Source organism: Entelurus aequoreus, linkage group LG01, assembly GCF_033978785.1.
Source record: "Entelurus aequoreus isolate RoL-2023_Sb linkage group LG01, RoL_Eaeq_v1.1, whole genome shotgun sequence".
NCBI lineage: Eukaryota > Metazoa > Chordata > Actinopteri > Syngnathiformes > Syngnathidae > Entelurus > Entelurus aequoreus.
Genome location: NC_084731.1, coordinates 90,529,624 through 90,552,149, shown reverse-complemented (window position 1 = coordinate 90,552,149; position 22,526 = coordinate 90,529,624). Strand labels below are relative to the sequence as shown.

The 22,526-nt window shown below is 40.3% G+C and overlaps 1 protein-coding gene across 3 annotated transcripts in view; it reads right to left on the bottom strand.

The window, feature by feature from the left end:
* The window catches only part of LOC133659013 (sodium/myo-inositol cotransporter-like), a 61,922-nt gene continuing 39,396 nt past the window's right edge, over positions 1–22,526 (bottom strand). The window contains exons 2-7 of one of the 3 annotated variants that reach the window (XM_062061630.1): positions 13,301–13,356; positions 12,392–12,503; positions 6,992–7,799; positions 6,720–6,915; positions 4,819–4,946; positions 1–4,748 (exon numbers count right to left, since the gene is read on the bottom strand). In XM_062061630.1, coding sequence (XP_061917614.1) covers positions 3,667–4,748; positions 4,819–4,946; positions 6,720–6,915; positions 6,992–7,625 — 2,040 coding nt within the window. In that variant the 5' untranslated portion in view covers positions 7,626–7,799; positions 12,392–12,503; positions 13,301–13,356 and the 3' untranslated portion in view covers positions 1–3,666. The remainder of the gene's footprint in view (positions 4,749–4,818; positions 4,947–6,719; positions 6,916–6,991; positions 7,800–12,391; positions 12,504–13,300; positions 13,357–22,526) is intronic. The other 2 variants (XM_062061640.1, XM_062061622.1) reach the window with 2 other exon arrangements.

Sequence of the window (22,526 nt, the reverse complement as noted above, 5' to 3'; positions counted from 1 at the left end):
AGTAGCCAGAAATTGTACTCAAGTAAGAGTACTGTTACTTTAGAGATGTATTACTCAAGTAAAAGTAAGGAGTAGTCACCCAAATATTTACTTGAGTAGAAGTAAAAAGTATGTTGTGAAAAAACTACTCAAGTACTGAGTAACTGATGAGTAACCTGTTCGTTTAATGATGACGGCAACAGATAATGCACAAAAACATAAAAATAGCAATGAGCAAATTCAGAGCCAGGAATATCTCTTAAGCAACTAAAACAATAATATATATTAAATAATAATACATTAACATAAAAAAAATTAAGGCAAATTGAGCCACAATAACTTAACAGCACCATAGGCTCAGTAGGCAGAGATTACAAAGGAAAATAACAAGTTAGCCTTTACGCAAACCATAAACTGATAGGTGTGGGCTGCACCTGGGAACACACTGTGCACTTCTGATTGGTGTTTCTATGCACTTTTTTTCGCCACTTTGTAATTCACGTACTTCGCTACTCCTCTACGTTTGTTGTTTCTGTTGATGTAGTTCAGTCCGTATCCTCCCAAGTCAAAATCTATTCATTTTTCAGCGCCAGTCCATGTTTCTGAGTTAGCGATCCATTTAAAAGGTTTGTTGAATTCTTCCAACAAATACTCCATGTTGTTATAGTTAGCACCAGGGTACGCTTTTTGTGTTTAACGTTAGAGACTCTACACAAGTTTTTTTGTTGAACAGTCAAGAGGTCGGGTCTTCTGGAAGATTTAACAAGCATTTAATAAAACATGTCACAGGTCAATGTTACAGCGTTGGTCTCACTACCGCAAAAGTCTGTCGGTTGCGTACGTAAGGGATTTCCGATGAAGGATTCTTTACTTTCTTTATAGCAGAGAGTCCGTGGTCAACAAGTCCTCACGAGTCTAAGGGTGAAGAGGGAGACGCTTGAGTGCCATCGATGAGGTTTTTCTTTGTCAGGATGAAGATACCTTGAACTTGAGGTTACATCCGGAGACGTCATTCCCTTCAAGGGACTACTAGACCTACCAAAATACACAACAATGTCTCAAAACAACAGATGCAGGCTAGCAGGCCTGAAGGACGATGATGCAGCTACATATTTGTGCAGATATCAACAGCACCCAGACCTCGCTTCTCAAATGAAGCCCGATAATTCATGTATATTTGCTTCAACTTTTCCCCGGTCATTAATGTCTCTTTATTTAGGCGGGGCCTCACCTGCCACCATGGAAAGAAAAAAAATGTAAAAAGAAAAAAAATTAATTAAATTGTTATATGTATTCAGTGATTATTATATAAAGTTATTTTCCATTCAACTTCACCAGTTTTAGATTATTTTTATTCAAAATCGCTGAATTTTCACATTTGCCGTTCAAATGCTGAGAAGAGACGGTGCGGTGATGGATTGCGGACTCGGCTAACTGCTGGCCTGCTGTGCAGTGAGACCGTATTACTATATGAATTATATTATACATTTCCATAGTTTAGTTAGCTGAGGTATATAATGCACAGTGTATTTTGTCAACAACTGTATGTGTGTAAAGTATTTCTTGTGCTGAGCAATCATAAAACTGCTGCGAAGACGCACTGTGGGAGGCTCGCAGTAACCCCGCCTCCTTGTGCCGGTTAAAGCACTCCCGTCGTAGAATGCACCCTTGACGGGAGCGCCACACCAAAAAAAGCCCACACCCAAACCCTCCACGTGCAAGACAGAATCCACCCCAAAAAAGTCACTTAACAAGAAGCCAAAAAGTGCAAAAACAACAATGCTCGCGCCGGAGGAGCCGTGAACAGGGACACAACATTAGGTACACCTGCAGACTGCAGCACGGATTTCATATTTCGTTCATTCACAACTCTTCCAACACGAACACCACTGTTTCCGCACTTATAAGTAAAGGTAAGACCATAATAACGTTTTTTTTTTATTAAATGTGCTTTTTTGTGTGCTACAGTTTGTATGTGTAAAGTTAAAGTTAAGTTAAAGTACCAATGATTGTCACACACACACTAGGTGTGGTGAAATTTGTCCTCTGCATTTGACCCATCCCTTGATCACCCCCTGGGAGGTGAGGGGAGCAGTGGGCAGCAGCGGCGCGGCGCCCGGGAATCATTTTTGGTGATTTAACCCCCAATTCCAACCCTTGATGCTGAGTGCCAAGCAGGGAAGAATGCTGGTATGAGCTTTTAAACATAACCCGTTAACTGCTGCCAATTAAATGGTGAATAAGATACTCTTTAGGGTTCATATGTTTGTAAATCTGACTGTGATGAATTCAGTGCCTCACCAGTCATGAACCTCACCGCACGTCACTGAACTCAACACAACACTTTCAAATGGTAAATGTCCTCTTACTCCCTGACGACTCGTACACACCAGTGCGTGTATCATTCTCTAATTCCACATCTTTGAGGTCTTTGTGGTCCATATTGAAAAATGGGTTAGTTTCCGTATCGTCTTGTTCAGCATTCTTTGTGTTAAATTAGAATACAAGTCAGGAAAGTAAGTCACTTGGAGCCATTTCAAAGCAGCTTAAAGTCCCAAGAGCAACTGTGCAGACAATTGTTCCCAAGTATAAAGTGCATGGCACAGTTTTGTCACTGCCACAATCAGGAAGAAAACGCAAGCTATCACCTGCTGCTGAGACAAAATTGGTCAGGACGATCAAGAGTCAACCGAGAACCACCAAAAAGCAGATCTGCAATGAATTGGAAGCTGCTGGAACACAGGTGTCAGTGTCCACACTCAAGCGTGTTTTGCATCGCCATGGACTGAGAGGCTACCATGCCAGAAGCGACACTTAAGGCTCGTCTAAAGTTTGCTGCTGATCACATGGACAAAGATAAGACCTTCTGGAGGAAAGTTCTGTGGTCGGATGAAACAAAAATTGAGCTGTTTGGCCACAAAACCCATCAATATATTTGGAGGAGAAAAGCATGGTGGTGGTAGTATTATGCTCTGGGCCTGTTTTGCTGCAAATGGAACTGGTGCTTTACAGAGAGTAAATGGGACAATTAAAAAGGAGGATTACCTCCAAATTCTTCAGGACAACCTGAAATATTGGACACAATGTGTTGTCATGCTTATGAGATGTGCTGCAAGTGTATGGCACTGTGACACTATTGTTCTTTTTTTAAATGGTTTTATTTTATTTTTTTTAATAAATGGCTGTGATGATAATGTAAATGAGGGATTTCTAATCACTGCTATGTTGGAATTATTATTATTAATATTGATACTGTTATTGATATTATGCATTTTTGTTTGACTACTTTTGGATTGTTTTGTGTCATGTTTGTGTGTCCTCTCAATTGCTCTGTTGATTGGTATTCTGTATGTTGCTGGGTCGGATTTGGTTTTGGAATTGTAATGGTATTATTGTGTATTATTGTGTTGGGACTGATTAATAAAAAAAAAGAAAGAAGAAGAAGTAAGTATATTTCCTGCAAAATATACAAAACTAAAAGGCACTGCAGTTATACTCACTATAAAGTGTGTATTATAATTACAATTCCTGCATATCTTAACTTTAGGCTTAATAAAAAAGTCTCTATAGGTTCAAAAGAGGTAGCAGGTGTCATTTTGAATCCACAAGATTAAGATCAACTCGATTGTTCTAAAACTAATCAAGAGTCATGAAAAAGAGACTGAATTTGAGCATTGCTAATTTGACCTATACGGAGAAAAAGATCAAAAGGAAGATCCCTATGCAGCAAATTGTCACCATCCCCACGTTGAGGATTATTTTAGTTTTAGGAGATTCATTGAGAAGCTCATCCACCAGCTTTTCGTGATCTTGCGCCGTCATGGCCTGAGCTGTGGGTGGTGTTTCCTGAAATCCCAGGAACCATTGAAAAAGCTTGTTGCTACACTCGCCTGCTGCTTCTCGAGAGCCGCCCTCCTCTTGCCACTCGCAATCTGCCTTTTCCCGCATTTTAGGCTCAGGAATTACGACCTGGCCACCATTTTGGACAAGAGGACCTTCTTCATCGCCATTAACCTTCTTCAAATTAATTTCTTCTCCAGGTTTTTCTTTCTGGTCGAGCTTTCTCTGGTTTAAGCCCCACCAGGTTGTGGTTCGGATTTGCTCTGTTCTGGGTGAGGGCGTGCAGAGACTTACAACCGCAGTCACCAGAGCAGTTACCCAAAACAGGATGGCTGCCACATACATGAAATGGACATCCTTGATGAATGCTGGTCTCTCATCTGGTTGGCTGCAGTGAGGCTCTCTATAAACATACGCCAACACCAGACGTAGCAGTCCAAGGACAAAGCCAACCACCCCACCCCAAAAAGCACCCTTTTCATTACAGCGGTGCCATAAGACGCCGAGTAAGAAGACGGCTGCAATGGGAGGAGTCAAGTAGTTTGCTATTTCCTGGGTATAGTAGAACATCTGGCCTCCCTGCATCTCGATAATAACGGGCACCCAGCCAATGCTCACGATCACCATAAAGACTACGAACAGTTTGCCAACAATCACCAGCTCCCTGGAAGATGCACGCTTCCGCAGCATCTTGTAAATATCCAAAGTGAAGATGGTGCTTGCTGAGTTGAAAATGGAATCCAAATCACTCATGAGAGCTGCAATCATGACGGCCATCATCAGGCCGCGGAGACCGACGGGCATCATGGCCATGACGAGCCGCGGATAGGCCACGTTGGTACAGCCAGATGTGGAGCCGCACACTTCCATGCAGTGCTCCGGGCTGATGCACACCAACTCATCGGCAAAGTAGATTCTGGAGATCATCCCTGGAATCGGGGGAAAACACAAAAACAGTGATGCGTCGCGTAGGCGAACGGTCAAAACTAAGAACTGTACCTGGTATGACAATGACAAACATGGGCAGGATTTTCAGGAAGCCGGCCATTACGGTCGAACCTTTGGCATGGGCTATGTTCTTTGCTGCAAGAATCCGCTGCATGACCACTTGATCTGTGCACCAGTACCTGGAATTTAGAACATCCGCATTTAGAGCATCTGGAGAAGCACCATTCAATTTAATCAGTCACCCATTGTTTAGCTCCAAGCTTTAGGTACCATACTACTGGTTGGAAGGGATACCAGCGCAAAAATGGCATATTTCACCAAAATGATTGAGGCCATCATGAGCAGACCCGTTTGGGCCAATACTTTTGTATTACAAACCCCGTTTCCATATGAGTTGGGAAATTGTGTTAGATGTAAATATAAACGGAATACAATGATTTGCAAATCCTTTTCAACCCATATTCAATTGAATGCACTACAAAGACAACATATTTGATGTTCAAACTGATAAACTTTTTTTTTTTTTGCAAATAATAATTAACTTAGAATTTCATGGCTGCAATACGTGCCAAAGTAGTTGGGAAAGGGCATGTTCACCACTGTGTTACATGGCCTTTCCTTTTAACAACACTCAGTAAACGTTTGGGAACTGAGGAGACACATTTTTGAAGCTTCTCAGGTGGAATTCTTTCCCATTCTTGCTTGATGTACAGCTTAAGTTGTTCAACAGTCCGGGGGTCTCCGTTGTGGTATTTTAGGCTTCATAATGCGCCACACGTTTTCAATGGGAGACAGGTCTGGACTACAGGCAGGCCAGTCTAGTACCCGCACTCTTTTACTATGAAGCCACGTTTATGTAACACGTGGCTTGGAATTGTCTTGCTGAAATAAGCAGGGGCGTCCATGGTAACGTTGCTTGGATGGCAACATATGTTGCTCCAAAACCTGTATGTACCTTTCAGCATTAATGGCGCCTTCACAGATGTGTAAGTTACCCATGTCATGGGCACTAATACACCCCCATACCATCACAGATGCTGGCTTTTCAAATTTGCACCTATAACAATCCGGATGGTTCTTTTCCTCTTTGTTCCGGAGGACACGACGTCCACAGTTTCCACAAACAATTTGAAATGTGGACTCGTCAGACCACAGAACACTTTTCCACTTTGTATGAGTCCATGTTAGATGAGCTCAGGCCCAGCGAAACCGACAGCGTTTCTGGGTGTTGTTGATAAACGGTTTTCGCCTTGCATAGGAGAGTTTTAACTTGCACTTACAGATGTAGCGACCAACTGTAGTTACTGACAGTGGGTTTCTGAAGTGTTCCTGAGCCCATGTGGTGATATCCTTTACACACTTATGTCGCTTGTTGATGCAGTACAGCCTGAGGGATCGAAGGTCACGGGCTTAGCTGCTTACGTGCAGTGATTTCTCCAGATTCTCTGAACCATTTGATGATATTACGGACCGTAGATGGTGAAATCCCTAAATTCCTTGCAATAGCTGGTTGAGAAAGGTTTTTCTTAAACTGTTCAACAATTTGCTCACGCATTTGTTGACAAAGTGGTGACCCTCGCCCCATCCTTGTTTGTGAATGACTGAGCATTTCATGGAATCTACTTTTATACCCAATCATGGCACCCACCTGTTCCCAATTTGCCTGTTCACCTGTGGGATGTTCCAAATAAGTGTTTGATGAGCATTCCTCAACTTTATCAGTATTTATTGCCACCTTTCCCAACTTCTTTGTCACGTGTTGCTGGCATCAAATTCTAAAGTTAATGATTATTTGCACAAAAAAAAAAAGTTTATCAGTTTGAACATCAAATATGTTGTCTTTGTAGCATATTCAACTGAATATGGGTTGAAAATTATTTGCAAATCATTGTATTCCGTTTATATTTACATCTAACACAATTTCCCAACTCATATGGAAACGGGGTTTGTACCATATGGAAGCAGGAGTCTGGCCCAGAAGGAACCCAGGCCATGGTAGATCTGGATCCTTGGGTCCTCGAAGGATCTTTAGAGCATCTGGCTTTGGGTTGAGGTAGTGGTGGCAGGATTCCGAGTATGTAAGGTTGGGAGAAGACAACAAGATGGCTGTGATGTTCGGGGCAGCCTGCATATACTTGGTCATCATTCCTGGAAACCACAGCAGAAGATGATTGTAAACAATCACTTAACACTAAGGCACAAACTAGTAAGATTGAGTTTAGACCTCCGATTCCTCCCACTTTGTAAAAGCTGATGCACATGAGGCAGACAGCGCCAGTGACCATGAGGGCAGCTTGAAGCACGTCTGTGTAGATGACCGCGACAAGTCCTCCGGTGACAGTCAGCAAAGCCGTCAAGGCGATGAGCAGAATGATTGACAAATACAGGTTCCATCCCAAAGACTCCCGGATGAACAAGGCTCCGGCATAGAGGTCCACAGATATCTTTGTAAGGGGGTAAAGTATGAGCGATAACACAGCAAAATACACCTTCAGTCTCCTTCCACCGAAGCGCTTAGACAGGTATTCCGGCATGGTGAAGACCCCTGAGTAGATATAGACAGGTGCGAAGATCCAGCCTGACAACTGGAGCAGCAACAGGGCGTTTAATTCCCACGCAGCCACGCCGAGACCACTCGCAGCGCCTGACCCGGCGAGTCCAATGAAATGTTCACTCCCGATGTTGCTGACAAATAGAGAGGCCCCGACGGCTGCCCAGTTCATGGAGCGGCCTGCCAGGAAGTAACCTTTCACCGTGTTCCTACTGGGCTTGCACATGGCCAAGAAGCCGATCGCCAGTACGACAATGAAGTAACCGGCCACGACCAGGATGTCCGCCACTTCCATATTGCCAGTCATTTTGATTCGCTACTGTTGCTCTTGAAACGTTTTCCACCTTAGCGAATAAAAAGATTGAAATCGATGTTGGTTAGTTTTGTCGCAGGGTTGGACTTCCTTGGACACAATTGGTGTTTTTGCAGGTTGGACCAGACAGAAATGTCAGCATGGTAGTTGTGTTGGTCGTCGTCAAAGCTGAAACATACAGAAACAACAGTGTAAGGCCAGCCACCTGATAGCACTACATGTAAAATTTACATTTGATAAAATCAATAAATATATTTCATTCATTGATCTTTACCAATAAATGATTGCTTCTTAATCTCTGTCCAGAGTTTATTTATAAGTGGTGCTTTTCAGTCAAAGTCTTTACTCCAATATTTATAATTTTAATATCTGTACTTATTCTCACTCATTCATTTACAATTGACCAATAATAATGATATAAAATTGTATTACTTTTTATTGACGTTTTGCTTTATTTTCAACATTATTATTTCTTCCTTTTCTATGCCCGTTATTGCCTTCATCGATGGATAATCTATATTCACAATTTATTTGTGAATAATGTCTTTCCTTTAAAATCTTTACTCCATTATCTATTTACTCATTAATTAATGTCTAATAGCTTCACTTACTACAACTTATTTTAGTTTAGTTTTCATTTATTCTAATCATCCATCCATCCATTTTCTACCCCTTGTCCCGTATCTCTTCAATGTTTTTTGATTTACTCCAATATATTTTTATTTTAAAGATCTTTATTTCATATTTTTCTTTACCATTGAACAAGCTGTAAACTGCCTGTATACTGTTTGTTTATTTATTTATTCTTTACTCATATTAGCTAATTCTTTGTTTTTCAGTTTTTGAACAGGAAGTGAACAAACTTTAAATGACAAAATGTAGGCAAACTAAATTTTGATTATATACTGTACACGGTGTAAAATAATAATTATTAATCAACATACTCTAGGGGAAGATTCATAGAATTGGAAAAAGTATGGAATTAAATAAGTTTAGCTTCTTCCTACTTCTTTTTCAAACTTTTTCACCAAGTACCAGCTCAGAAATCACTTGGCTCTCCAAGTACCACCATAATGACCAACATTAAAATACAGTAGTGTAGTAAGACCAAAGTAATAAACATATAATTATTTTTATTAATTTAGTTAGAATTCATTTTAGCACTGAGTAATTGTATGTACATGTATTTTTCATCAGTTTTTATGAGACCCTTCTGCAGTATATGTGATTAGTATTTATTTCTGTCATCAGCCTGACCTAAGCCTTTGACAACAATCTTTGTGATTAATACATGCTTTCATATCATTTGCATAGCGTTCAAAAGTTTGGGGTCACATTGAAATGTCCTTATTTTTGAAGGAAAAGCACTGTACTTTTCAATGAAGATAACTTTAAACTAGTCTTAACTTTAAAGAAATACACTCTACACATTGCTAATGTGGTAAATGACTATTCTAGCTGCAAATGTCTGCTTTTTGGTGCAATATCTACATAGGTGTATAGAGGCCCATTTCCAGCAACTATCACTCCAGTGTTCTAATGGTACAATGTGTTTGCTCATTGGCTCAGAAGGCTAATTGATGATTAGAAAACCCTTGTGCAATCATGTTCACACATCTGAAAACAGTTTAGCTCGTTACAGAAGCTACAAAACTGACCTTCCTTTGAGCAGATTGAGTTTCTGGAGCATCACATTTGTGGGGTCAATTAAACGCTCAAAATGGCCAGAAAAAGAGAACTTTCATCTGAAACTCGACAGTCTATTCTTGTTCTTAGAAATAAATGAAGGCTATTCCACAAAATTGTTTGGGTGACCCCAAACTTTTGAATGGTAGTGTATATGTAATAGCTTCAATATAGAGGGACTACCCCGAAAGGGACAAGCGGTAGCAAATGGATGGAAGTTTTTCCACTCTACTGGTACTTTAAGCGTAATGACCATGAAGTTCCTTTCCATTCCGCTATACTAATAATTTTCGTTCACTACATATCGTATAATTTTAATTAGTTCCACAAATTCCTCTTACCGACCGATGGCACCACTCAAAGTGTCTCTCGGTCACCTTAGACCAGACCTGGGCATTCTACGGCCCGTGGACCACATCCTGCCCTTTGTGCGTCTCTGTCCGGCCCGCGTGAGGCCAATCATAAATTACAAAATACATTTAAAAAAAGTATCTATGTCGAGTGTGCAATACAACGGTGCTGCTTTTGTTTTGAAAAGCGTTATTTGTAATACTTCCGTGTGGACGTATGCTCATGCGCGATTGTGAGTGAATGTGAACAGCGGCAATCACAAATTACAAAATACATTTAAAAAAACCTCTATGTCGTGCGTGCAATACAACTGTGCTGCTTTTATTTTGAAAAGTGTTATTTATGGGCGTATGTCCGTGTGTAACCTGTGAGGGAAGGTGCACAGCGACTAGTGATGCACGGTTACCCCCGAGACGCTAAAAAGAGAAAAGTTGATGACGAATGCCGTGTTTTCAACAAGACATGGACTGCCAAGTATTTCTTTACAGAAATTAAAGGTAAAGCCGTGTGCTTAATTTGTGGTACACAGGTTGCTGTGTTTAAAGAATATAATTTGAATCGCCACTACACGACGAAGCACAAGGAAAAATACCGGAATCTGTCTGATGAAGCGCGCAAGGGAGGCTGATGCGTTGATGGTAAAACTGCAAACCCAACAAGGACTTTTTGCCAAAAAAGACATGCAGCTGTCAGGACAAGTTTCGTCATTTCTCACAAAATCGCCAGAAAAAGTAAGGCGTTTTCTGACGGAGAGTTTATTAAGGAGTGCCTATTGGACTCTGTTGCGCTGATATGCCCGGAGAAGAGGGGCGCATTTGAGAACGTGTCACTCTCCCGACGCACTGTAACGAAGCGGGTTGAGCCCATCGCTGGAAACTTGGAGCTTCAGCTGAAGAACAGAACGGCCGACTTTAACTGTTTTTCGCTGGCTTTGGATGAGAGCTGCGATGTACGTGACACCGCCCAGCTGCTCATCTTCTTACGTGGGATAACTGCAGACTTTCAAATCACCTGAGGAGCTGGCAGCCATGCAGTCAATTAAAGAGACAACCACAGGTAATGACTTGTTCACATAGGCAAATGCGTGTTTGGACATGTTAGGACTGAAATGTGCCTTTATGTGCTCGACGCCTCAATCATTGGTATGTTTTCATCTACAAAACCCTTCTGGGTATCACTCCATCTTATCTGTCTTGTCTTTTAACAAAGAAACAAGGAAGTCACAATCTTCGTTCAATGAATGTTCTGCAATTTCTCGTCCCCAAAGTAAGAACTGAACTGGGCAAGAAAGCATTTAGGTTTTCAGCACCGAAGGCTTGGAATAACCTACAATCGAATATTAAACTTCAAACCCTTGTTACATTGAATGAGTTTAAAGCTTCTGTGAAAGGATTGCAGTCTACCTCGTCTGTATGCACATGTGTTATGTAAGCAAGTTTTAATGTTGTAAATGTGATGTTTTATGTGTTGTTTACTGTTTTTTAATGAAACCTTGCTGCTGCCCTCTTGGCCAGGTCTCCCTTGGAAAAGAGATCTTTGATCTCAATGGGATATTACCTGGTTAAATAAAGGCTAAATAAAAAAAATAAAAAATAAAATGCTGGCAGGTGTGACAACAGATGGTTGTCCAAATCTGACGGGGAAAAATGTCGGACTTTTAAAGAGGATGCAGGATAAAGTGACAGAAATTGACATTTTTGCATTGTATTATACATCAGGAAGTGTTGTGTAAGACAGTGTTAAAAATAAAACCATCAAAAGCAGTCTGCTTTTGTATAAAGTTAAGTTAGGTTAAATGAAATGATTATTATTATTATTTATTATTATTATTATTTATCTTACGGTATATCAAAAATTATTTGAGCAAAATTTAATTGAAATATTGTCGGTGTGGCCCTCCAGCAGTGCTCGGGTTGCTCATGCGGCCCCTGGTAAAAATTAATTGCCCACCCCTGCCTTAGACTGACATCTTTATGAACATCAAACAATCTGAGGAGTAAAAGTTGGCATTTTTTTTTAAGTAAACTGTTACCCAGTATCACTTATTTGTGTAAGTAAAATATTCACACCCTTTTTTTTTTGGCTGTTTAAAAATGTCATACGGCAGGTTTTTCTGCATACGCAAACTGTGTACATTAGGGCCCAGGTGCTCAACCCCCACTAAGGTTCTGTGCACAAAAATTCATGTTACGACGCGTAATAGCAACCAAAGGCAGGTTTAAGTATTTGATTCAAGCGCCACGACACAGCAACACGTCCGAACACATCTTGGTCGCTTCCTGTGCTCTCTATTTATTTTTCCTACTTTTGTCCATCCCCTATTTAGGTATACGGAAACAACAGGGGGGGAACTAAAGTGCAGGACTGTGCACATAAAATAAATTATAACAAATGTGTTACTTCAAAATAATAGTAATCTGGTCAGATGATATTCAAATAATAATTACTGCATAACATAAATTACTTTCCTTACTCCGATAAGAATAACACAGCAAATTGGTGCTAAATAAGGAGGAGTTAGGAGTCAGTCAAAGTCATTAATAATTAGATGACGCCTTTAAAATTAAACGTAACAGTATGCCTACTGCCTATTCTAAAACTAACCCTTCTGCATATTATAACGGTCATATAAAAATATACTGGTTGTCATGCATCCAGTACGTAAACTCTTTTAATGTGATCTGTAATTGCCGCAGTTTGAGGAGAAAAATAAACAGACTCACCTGCCGCAAGTCAGGCAAACTATTGTGTGCGTCAGGCTGCTGCTGCACGGTGTCAGGGCCCTGAGGCAGTTAAAAAGAGTCTGGGTCTCCGCCCTCAACAGCCCTACCATCACTTGAGAGGAGGGGAAAAAAACATGCTTGTTACTGGATGCACAGGCGACAACAACACGACCAGTTACCTAATGAGGTGGTCACCCGTTATTATCGTGCCATATTATTTGCAATATGCATAGCTTTAAAAACACACACACACACACACACACACACACACACACACACACACACACACACACACACACACACACACACACACACACACACACACACACACACACACACACATACTGGTTATCATTTGGAATGGGGACCAAGTTTTTGATCATCACTTGTGGGGACAAGGGAACACATATATTAGTTTTAACTAAGGACGGATTCCATACAGAATCACAGTACTTTTAATGGCAGGATAACACATGTTTCACTTTTCAAGAAAATTCATTTGGTCTTTTACCAATATTTGAAACACGTAAACAAAGTAACCCAAAATTCCCTGTTGTGGGATCAATAAAAAATTATCTTATCTTACCTTTAAACCACATAAATAAAATACAAACCTTTTCCCTTTAGGACAGTGGTCCCCAACCACAAGAAATAAAAAAATAAAAAGTAAAAATAATTTTATTTAATTTTTTAAAATTAAATTAACATAAAAAACACAATATATACATTATATATCAATATAGATCAATACAGTCTGCAGGGATACAGTCCGTAAGCACACATGATTGTATTTCTGTATGACAAAAACATTTTTAAAAAATACCATAACCCCCCCTCAAGCGTTGACCGGTCCGCAGCTACAAAAAGGTTGGGGACCACTGCCTTAAACCACAGAAATAAAATACAAACCTTTTCCCTTTAGGGCAGTGGTCCCCAACCACCGGACCGATTAGTACCGGCCCGCACTAGAAATAAAAAAAAAATTAAAAAAAATTATTTTATTTTTATTAAATCAACATAAAAAACACAATATATACATTATATATCAATATAGATCAATACAGTCTGCAGGGATACAGTCCGTAAGCACACATGATTGTATTTCTTTATGAAAAAAATTTTTTAAAAAATAAAATAAAATTAAAAATACGGTAAGCGACACTGTAGTTGTTTGATAAAATTCGATTTAATGTCGTTTTTAAATTATTTAATACAATTATATTTAACAACATTTAAATGATTTAATAAACTTTCATTTAATGTCCTTTTCAGTTATTTAATAAAATATTATTTAACAATGCCCTGTGATGAGGTGGCGACTCGTCCATCTTGCCTTTTGTCCGAGTGCAACTGATATAGGTGTAGCATAACAATAGGCCCCTTTTATGCTCAAGGGAATTTGGGGATCTTAGGAACAAAATAGATGCCACAAAAGAGATGGTAAATTAGTTTTTGCTAATTATTACAAGAGAGGAAGCATCTGTGGTAAAGCTTATCAACAAGTAATAGTGTACTTAACCATGTCATCGGCATGCGACTGTGAATTGTTTTTGTTTGCGGATGACTCTGCCCTGCTGGTATCCGACAAGGACAAGTCACAGGTGGAGAAAATCCTCAGTGCTGAGCTGTGTAGAACTTGCACCTGGCTCGCTGACAACAAGCTATCCATCCACTTGGGTAAAACACAATCCATCCTGTTTGGGTCCCACATCAACCTTAAGAAAGTCAATGACTTCACTATAAAAGTGGGTGACATTGTTATCACCAGGAAAGATGAGGTCACCTACCTAGGTTCCATTCTAGAGGCTAACCTATCCTGTGATAAAATGGCAACCAAGGTAATCAGAAAGGTTAACCAACGAGCGAGATTTCTCTACAGAATCTCCTCTCTGGTCAACAAAAGCACCTTGAGGATTCTGGCGGGAACTCTCGTTCAACCCTTTTTCGATTACGCATGCACCTCCTGGTACCCTAGCACCTCCAAAACCCTCAAATCTAAACTCCAAACATCTCAGAACAAGCTAGTCAGGTTACTTCTAGACCTCCACCCCAGATCACACCTCACTCCTACCCACTTCTCCAAAGTGGGCTGGCTCAAGGTGGAGGACAGAGTAAAACAACTTGCACTGAGCCTAGTCTATAAAATCCACTACACCTCCCTGATACCGAAGTACATGTCAAACTACTTCCTTAACGTAAATGACCGACATAACCACAACACCAGGGGGAGCTCCACTAACCACGTTAAACCCAGATTCCGAACTAACAAAGGTCTTAACTCATTCTCTTTCTATGCCACATCAATGTGGAATGCGCTCCCAACAGGTATAAAAGAAAGGGCATCTCTATCCTCCTTCAAAATTGCAATAAAAGTTCACCTCCAGGCAGCTACAACCCTAAACTAACACCCTCCCCGGATTGCTAATAATCAAATGTAAACAATCAAATGCAGATACTTTTTCTTATGCTTTCTGATCTCTCTCTCTCTCTCTCTCTCTCTCTCGCTCTCTCTCTCTCTATGTCCACTACTTGCTGTCCATATCCTACCCCCCCCCCCCTCCACACCCCTGATTGTAAATAATGTAAATAATTCAATGTGATTATCTTGTGTGATGACTGTATTATGATGATAGTATATATCTGATAGTATATATCTGTATCATGAATCAATTAAGTGGACCCCGACTTAAACAAGTTGAAAAACGTATTCGGGTGTTACCATTTAGTGGTCAATTGTACGGAATATGTACTTCACTGTGCAACCAACTAATAAAAGTCTCAATCCATCAATCAAACCACCTACTAACCACATTGTTGTGTATCAGGAGATTGCTGTGTATGCCTGAGGGGTGAGTCTCTTCACATTATCACTGTTGACTTTGCAATATCCCCGTGAAACCGCAAACAGGTGCAACACCTAATTTAATTAATAGTTTTCCGCAGGTTCTGACTCAGTTTTTCTCCTCTTGAGGGTATTTTGCTAACGCCTTCAAATTTTGCGCTAAAAATACACCAGAACACAGTGAAGTTGGCACGTTGTGTGATTCGTAAATAAAAACAGAATATAATGATTTGCAAAACCCTTTCAACGTATATTCAATCGAGACATTTAATGTTCGAACTGAGAATTTTTTTTTTTTTTGCAAATAATCATTAACTTAGAATTGAATGGCAGCAACACGTTGCTAAAAAGTTGGCACAGGGGCATTTTTACCACTGTGTTACATGGCCTTTCCTTTTAACAACACTCAGTAAACGTTTGGGAACTGAGGAAATGTACAGCTTAAGTTGTTCAACAGTCCGGGGGTCTCCATTGTCATTTTACGCTTCATATTGCGCCACACATTTTCAATGGGAGACAGGTCTGGACTACAGGCAGGCCAGTCTAGTACCCGCACTCTTTTACTATGAAGCCACGTTGATGTAACACGTGGCTTGGCATTGTCTTGCTGAAATAAGCAGGGGCGTCCATGGTAACGTTGCTTGGATGGCAACATATGTTACTCCAAAACCCGTATGTACCTTTCAGCATTAATGGCGCCTTCACAGATGTGTAAGTTACCCATGCCTTGGCCACTAATACACCCCCATACCATCACAGTTTCTGGCTTTTTAACTTTGCGCCTATAACATTCCGGATGGTTCTTTCCTCCTTGGTCCGGAGGACACGACGTCCACAGTTTCCAAAAACAATTTGAAATGTGAACTCGTCAGACCACAGAACACTTTTACACTTTGCATCAGTCCATCTTAGATGAGCTCGGGCCCAGCAAAGTTGGCGGCGTTTCTGGGTGTTGTTGATAAATGGCTTTCGCTTTGCATAGTAGAGTTTTAACTTGCACTTACAGATGTAGCAACAAACTGTAGTTACTGACAGTGGTTTTCTGAAGTGTTCCTGAGCCCATGTGGGGATATCCTTTACACACTGATGTCGGTTTTTGATGCAGTACCGCCTGAGGGATCGAAGGTCAAGAGCATTCAATGTTGGTTTTCAGCACGTGCTGTGATTTCTCCAAATTCTCTGAACCTTTTGATGATATTACGGACCGTAGATGGTGGAATCCCTAAATTCCTTGCAATAGCTGGTTGAGAAATGTTGTTCTTAAACAATTTGCTCACGCAATTGTTGGCAAAGTGGTGACCCTCGCCCCATCCTTGTTTGTGAATGACTGAGCATTTCATGGACTCTGCTTTTATACCCAATCATGGCACCCACCTGTTCCCAATTTGCCTGTTCACCTGTGGGATGTTCCACATAAGTGTTTGATGAGCATTCCTCAATTTTCTCAGTCTTTTTGCCCCTTGTGCCAGCTTTTTTGAAACATGTTGCAGGCATCAAATACCAAATGAGCTAATATTCGCAAAACATAACAAAGTTTTCCAGTTCAAACGTTAAGTATCTTGTCTTTGCCGTCTATTCAATTGATTATAGGTTGAACAGGATTTGCAAATCATTGTATTCTGTTTTTATTTACGATTTACACAACGTGCCAACTTCCCTGGTTTTGGGTTTTGTACTTCGTAATATGAAATTGCCTCCAGTCTTATGTGGGTGGCGTCTTCAGGCAGACGCAGGAAATGGGAGTGGAGGATCCAAAATGTGCTAAAGCTGCTTAGAAAACAAGCTTAAAATAACTTTTCACCCTATTTTGGGCGGGATTTTACCTGTAGACATACAAACCCCGTTTCCATATGAGTTGGGAAATTGTGTTAGATGTAAATATAAACGGAATACAATGATTTGCAAATCCTTTTCAACCCATATTCAATTGAATGCACTACAAAGACAACATATTTGATGTTCAAACTCATAAACATTTTTTTTTTTTGCAAATATAATCATTAACTTTAGAATTTGATGCCAGCAACACGTGACAAAGAAGTTGGGAAAGGTGGCAATAAATACTGATAAAGTTGAGGAATGCTCATCAAACACTTATTTGGAACATCCCACAGGTGAACAGGCAAATTGGGAACAGGTGGGTGCCATGATTGGGTATAAAAGTAGATTCCATGAAATGGTCAGTCATTCACAAACAAGGATGGGGCGAGGGTCACCACTTTGTCAACAAATGCGTGAGCAAATTGTTGAACAGTTTAAGAAAAACTTTTCTCAACCAGCTATTGCAAGGAATTTAGGGATTTCACCATCTACGGTCCGTAATATCATCAAAGGGTTCAGAGAATCTGGAGAAATCACTGCACATAAGCAGCTAAGCCCGTGACCTTCGATCCCTCAGGCTGTACTGCATCAACAAGCCACATCAGTGTGTAAAGGATATCACCACATGGGCTCAGGAACACTTCAGAAAACCACTGTCAGTAACTACAGTTGGTCGCTACATCTGTAAGTGCAAGTTAAAACTCTCCTATGCAAGGCGAAAACCGTTTATCAACAACACCCAGAAACGCCGTCGGCTTCGCTGGGCCTGAGCTCATCTAAGATGGACTGATACAAAGTGGAAAAGTGTTCTGTGGTCTGACAAGTCCACATTTCAAATTGTTTTTGGAAACTGTGGACGTCGTGTCCTCCGGACCAAAGAGGAAAAGAACCACCCGGATTGTTATAGGCGCAAAGTTGAAAAGCCAGCATCTGTGATGGTATGGGGGTGTATTAGTGCCCAAGACATGGGTAACTTACACATCTGTGAAGGCACCATTAATGCTGAAAGGTACATACAGGTTTTGGAGCAACATATGTTGCCATCCAAGCAACGTTACCATGGACGCCCCTGCTTATTTCAGCAAGACAATGCCAAGCCACGTGTTACAACAGCGTGGCTTCATAGTAAAAGAGTGCGGGTACTAGACTGGCCTGCCTGTAGTCCAGACCTGTCTCCCATTGAAAATGTGTGGCACAATATGAAGCCTAAAATAGCACAACGGAGACCCCCGGACTGTTGAACAACTTAAGCTGTACATCAAGCAAGAATGGGTAAGAATTCCACCTGAGAAGCTTAAAAAATGTGTCTCCTCAGTTCCCAAACGTCAACTGAGTGTTGTTAAAAGGAAAGGCCATGTAACACAGTGGAAAAAAATGCCCCTGTGCCAACTTATTTGCAATGTGTTGCTGCCATTAAATTCTAAGTTAATGATTATTTGCAAAAAAAAATAAAGTTTCTTAGTTTAAACATTAAATATGTTGTCTTTGCAGTCTATTCAATTGAATATGAGTTGAAAAAGATTTGTAAATCATTGTATTCTGTTTTTATTCACGAATTACACAACGTGCCAACTTCACTTATTTTGGGTTTTGTACATACAAATATAAAATGTTGTTGTACCACAATAATATGTAAATAATAGGGATGTCCGATAATGGCTTTTTGCCGATATCCGATATTGTCCAACTCTTAATTACTGATACCGATATCAACCGATATATACAGTCGTGTAATTAACACATTATTATGCCTAATATGGACAACCAGGTATGGTGAAGATAAGGTCCTTTTTAAAAATAAATAAATAAATAAATAAATAAATTAAAAACATTTTCTTGAATAAAAAAGAAAATAAATCAATATAAAAACAGTTACATATAGAAACTAGTAATTAATGAAAATGAGTAACATTAACTGTTAAAGGTTAGTACTATTAGTGGACCAGCAGCACGTACAATCATGTGTGCTTACGGACTGTATCCCTTGCAGACTGTATTGATATATAATGTAGGAACCAGAATATTAATAACAGAAAAAAACAACCCTTTTGTGTTGAGTGTAAATGGGGGAGGGACGTTTTTTGGGTTGGTGCACTAATTGTAAGTGTATCTTGTGTTTTTTATGTTGATTTAATAAAAAAAAACAAAAAAAAAACGATACCGATAAAAAACAAACAACGATACCGATAATTTCCGATATTACATTTTAAAGCATTTATCGGCCGATAATATTGGCAGGCCGATATTATCGGACATCTTTCGTAAATAATGATAAAGAAATGGGGTATAAATAGAGTAGGCTAATAGGTTATATACCGGTAGAATAGTGTTTATATCTAATGTATGTTTAAAGTGTTTGCAAAATACCTACTATCAACAGTCTAGTCAGAATACTGTATTATTGTTAATCCCTCTGTGGACATTAAAATTGGGACAATTCATTGGATCTGTATCATAGCTACATGGCATTAAAAAACCGCCTGAAAATCAGTTCAGTATTTAGAAAGTTACTGACACATAATTTCGTTGCAGTTCATATTTAAGCCACTAGATGGCAGTCAATGATCAGGTATATATATATTACCCATACTAGTGCCAGACAGAAGAAAAACTAGAAACAATAAGTTATATGTCAACAAAGATTCTTTTCATGAAAAACTACACCTATTACTACTTAAGTAGATGCTTTTTTGCTTAAATGAGAGGGACAAATGCTGGAAAACGATGGACGGCTTCTCTCTATTTGGGTTGCAATGACAGCAGTGAGACGCTAGATGGCAGCATAGTTCTTCAAAACAATGTCCTCTGTTCATACACACACTCCTTTTTGCTATCAACTTTTAACACAGGCAACAGATCATATCTTAAAAAAACAACAATGAAATAGTTTCACAGCGTGTTGCGATTGTGGAATAGTTGCAGTTTGCCCTGACAGTTGGCGTAAATTGCGGCCTATTGACCGTGCCGATAACCAGACATCACAGCAAGTCTTGGCCTGCAAAGTGACATCCATGTGATGTAAAATAGTGGAATCTTCTCTACGAGTTAGGAGAAAGTAAGTCTGATGTGAGTGCACAGTGGATAAAGGCCGTGAAGGTCAGTGATCTGTTTTGCAGCCATGTTGGATTTTGTCATCAAGCTGCTGTATAGGACACACACACACACACACACACACACACACTTTAGCATGGACCAGAAGGAGGCCACCATTCTGCAAACACACTCACTGATGGTGGCAGATGGTGCAAGGCATGAAAGGCAGATGGAAAAATCACTTCCAACATGTTTATCATTGTCAAGTGTGTGTTTGGACGGGCTCTGGTTCCCTCGGGTTCATGGAGAACATGAAGGGAATTTAGTGGAACTTGACACCTTGGTAATTAAGTTCCTGTCAAGCCGATCCGCGATTGTCCGTTTCGTCTTCGGACGAGATTGTTCAACAACTTTTTTTCGTGCAGCGACACGACGGTATTTGTTTAGGTTAAACATATATAGTTGTACGTGCAGCTGTTGCTATGGTAACATGTGCGCCAGTGCAGAGAGGGGAAGAAAATGGTACGTGTGCAAACCTTTGGGTGTGTGAGAGCGTCTGCAAATGAGTGACAGTTAGAACACAAAGTGGCTGAGAAACCAGAGAAACACACACGACTTTGTGACCTCAGCAAACACTCGGCTGTCAGAATGAAGCAGACTTTGTGTGTAATTGTGTGTGTGTGTGTGTGTGTCAGTCGGACAGAGGAAGGGGAGGTGGTTTTGCTGCTACTGTATGAGAAAACAATCTGAGACCTCAAACGTGCGTGAAAAAAAGGATGCATACACACATTGAAAGATGCTGACACCAAATGCTGACTCAGCTTTTTTCGGACAGAGAACTTGACGGATACACAAGTGGGGAGGGAACGCAGCCAGGAATTTAATCTGGGGGGACTGGTGGGACGATTTTTTTTTAAAGACAGTTTGGGTCTGTTTTTAATCACCCCAAAAACAATGTTAGGCTGACTTCAATGGAGGCAGGTCAAACACTCGGACCAAGCGGAAAATCGAGGCCTGTATCCCTTTAGACTGGCTGCTAGCACGTGATTGGCACTACATCTGCTTGTAAACAAGTTTTGGACTTGCACACCAGTGTTTTCCTAATTGGCCAGGAGTCCTTATTCATCTTCCACTGGCCATTTGTCCTTGGGGCTTAGGAATCAGGGGCCGTACTTATCAAGCTTCTTAGAATTACTCCTAAGAAGTCTGCTAAGAGTTGACTTAAGAGTAAATAAATTATTCGCTGAAAGCTGCACTTAAAAGTTAGTTATCAAGCGTCTTACTCACACTTTCAGCGAAGTGTAGGACTGAATCTTAAGTGTCACACTCAGAGCTGAATTACGACATTACTATGTGCCGTAAACGGAATTTTAGGTGACGTCATTTCTGTGTCCATAGAAATGACCAATCACGGAAGGGAATCCGTTGTCTAAGAATAAAGAAATATCTTGGAAATATTTAAGTGGACAATGGGAGTGTATATTTTGACAATAAACTACAAAATAATACAAAACAAACTAGTCCCCGCCGGCACTCACGCTACCGCTCCCTCTCTTCTCTCGCCCACACACTCACTGACGTCACTCACCTCACGGCCACACACATACGCTACTGTCATAACATTTTCTTTCCAATTCATTAATTAGGCAACTAATTTGAAACTGGTGTGGGTGGCTCTATATATACTAGCCCACTGCAGACACATGCAGAAATCAACAAGGAATCGAAAAGTATTAAATCTGTGACAAAAATAATATCCGCTCTGTCTAAACGATACCGTTTGATCAGCTGCTCGTCATCAAAAAAAACAACAACATTGTTCCGTTCCCTGAACGTTCGCGCACGTCTCTCTCGCCTCAGTGCCATCCCCTGCTGGCAACTCCTAACCACTTAAGACACCTCTGAAGGTCTCTTAAATATCGTGGAGAGTAGGAGTGATTCTTATACTTAAGAACGTTGATAAAAAGCTTTTATTCTTAAGTTTGAGAGTAGGACAAAATTTCGCAAATTCTCAGGACTTAAGTGTAAAATGGCACTCTAAGAAGCTTGATAAGTACGGCCCCAGGTCTCTAACCATCCCTTGAAAAATGGAATTGTCCTGTACCTAGAAACAAAAGTACTCATCGACTATTTAGCTAAAAACTTTGTCCCGTTAGAATCAAAAATAGTCTCTGTAATGCTAGCTTAAGTTATCCGCCAATTTTCTGGTCTCTCAAAAAAAAATTTTTTTTTAAAGCAGTGACATTTTTCCCTGAAAAACCAAATTGTCAGGTTCAAACACTGATGACATCTATTAAACATACAAGAAGCAAGGAATTAAACAGAGACAGAATTCAATTTAGCTCATTGAGGAGAAACGTCTGGGCTGTACTATTTGAACAGTCTTCCACCGCGCTCTGACGAAAGATTGTACGCCTCCTCTTTTATTTGGACTTTCCC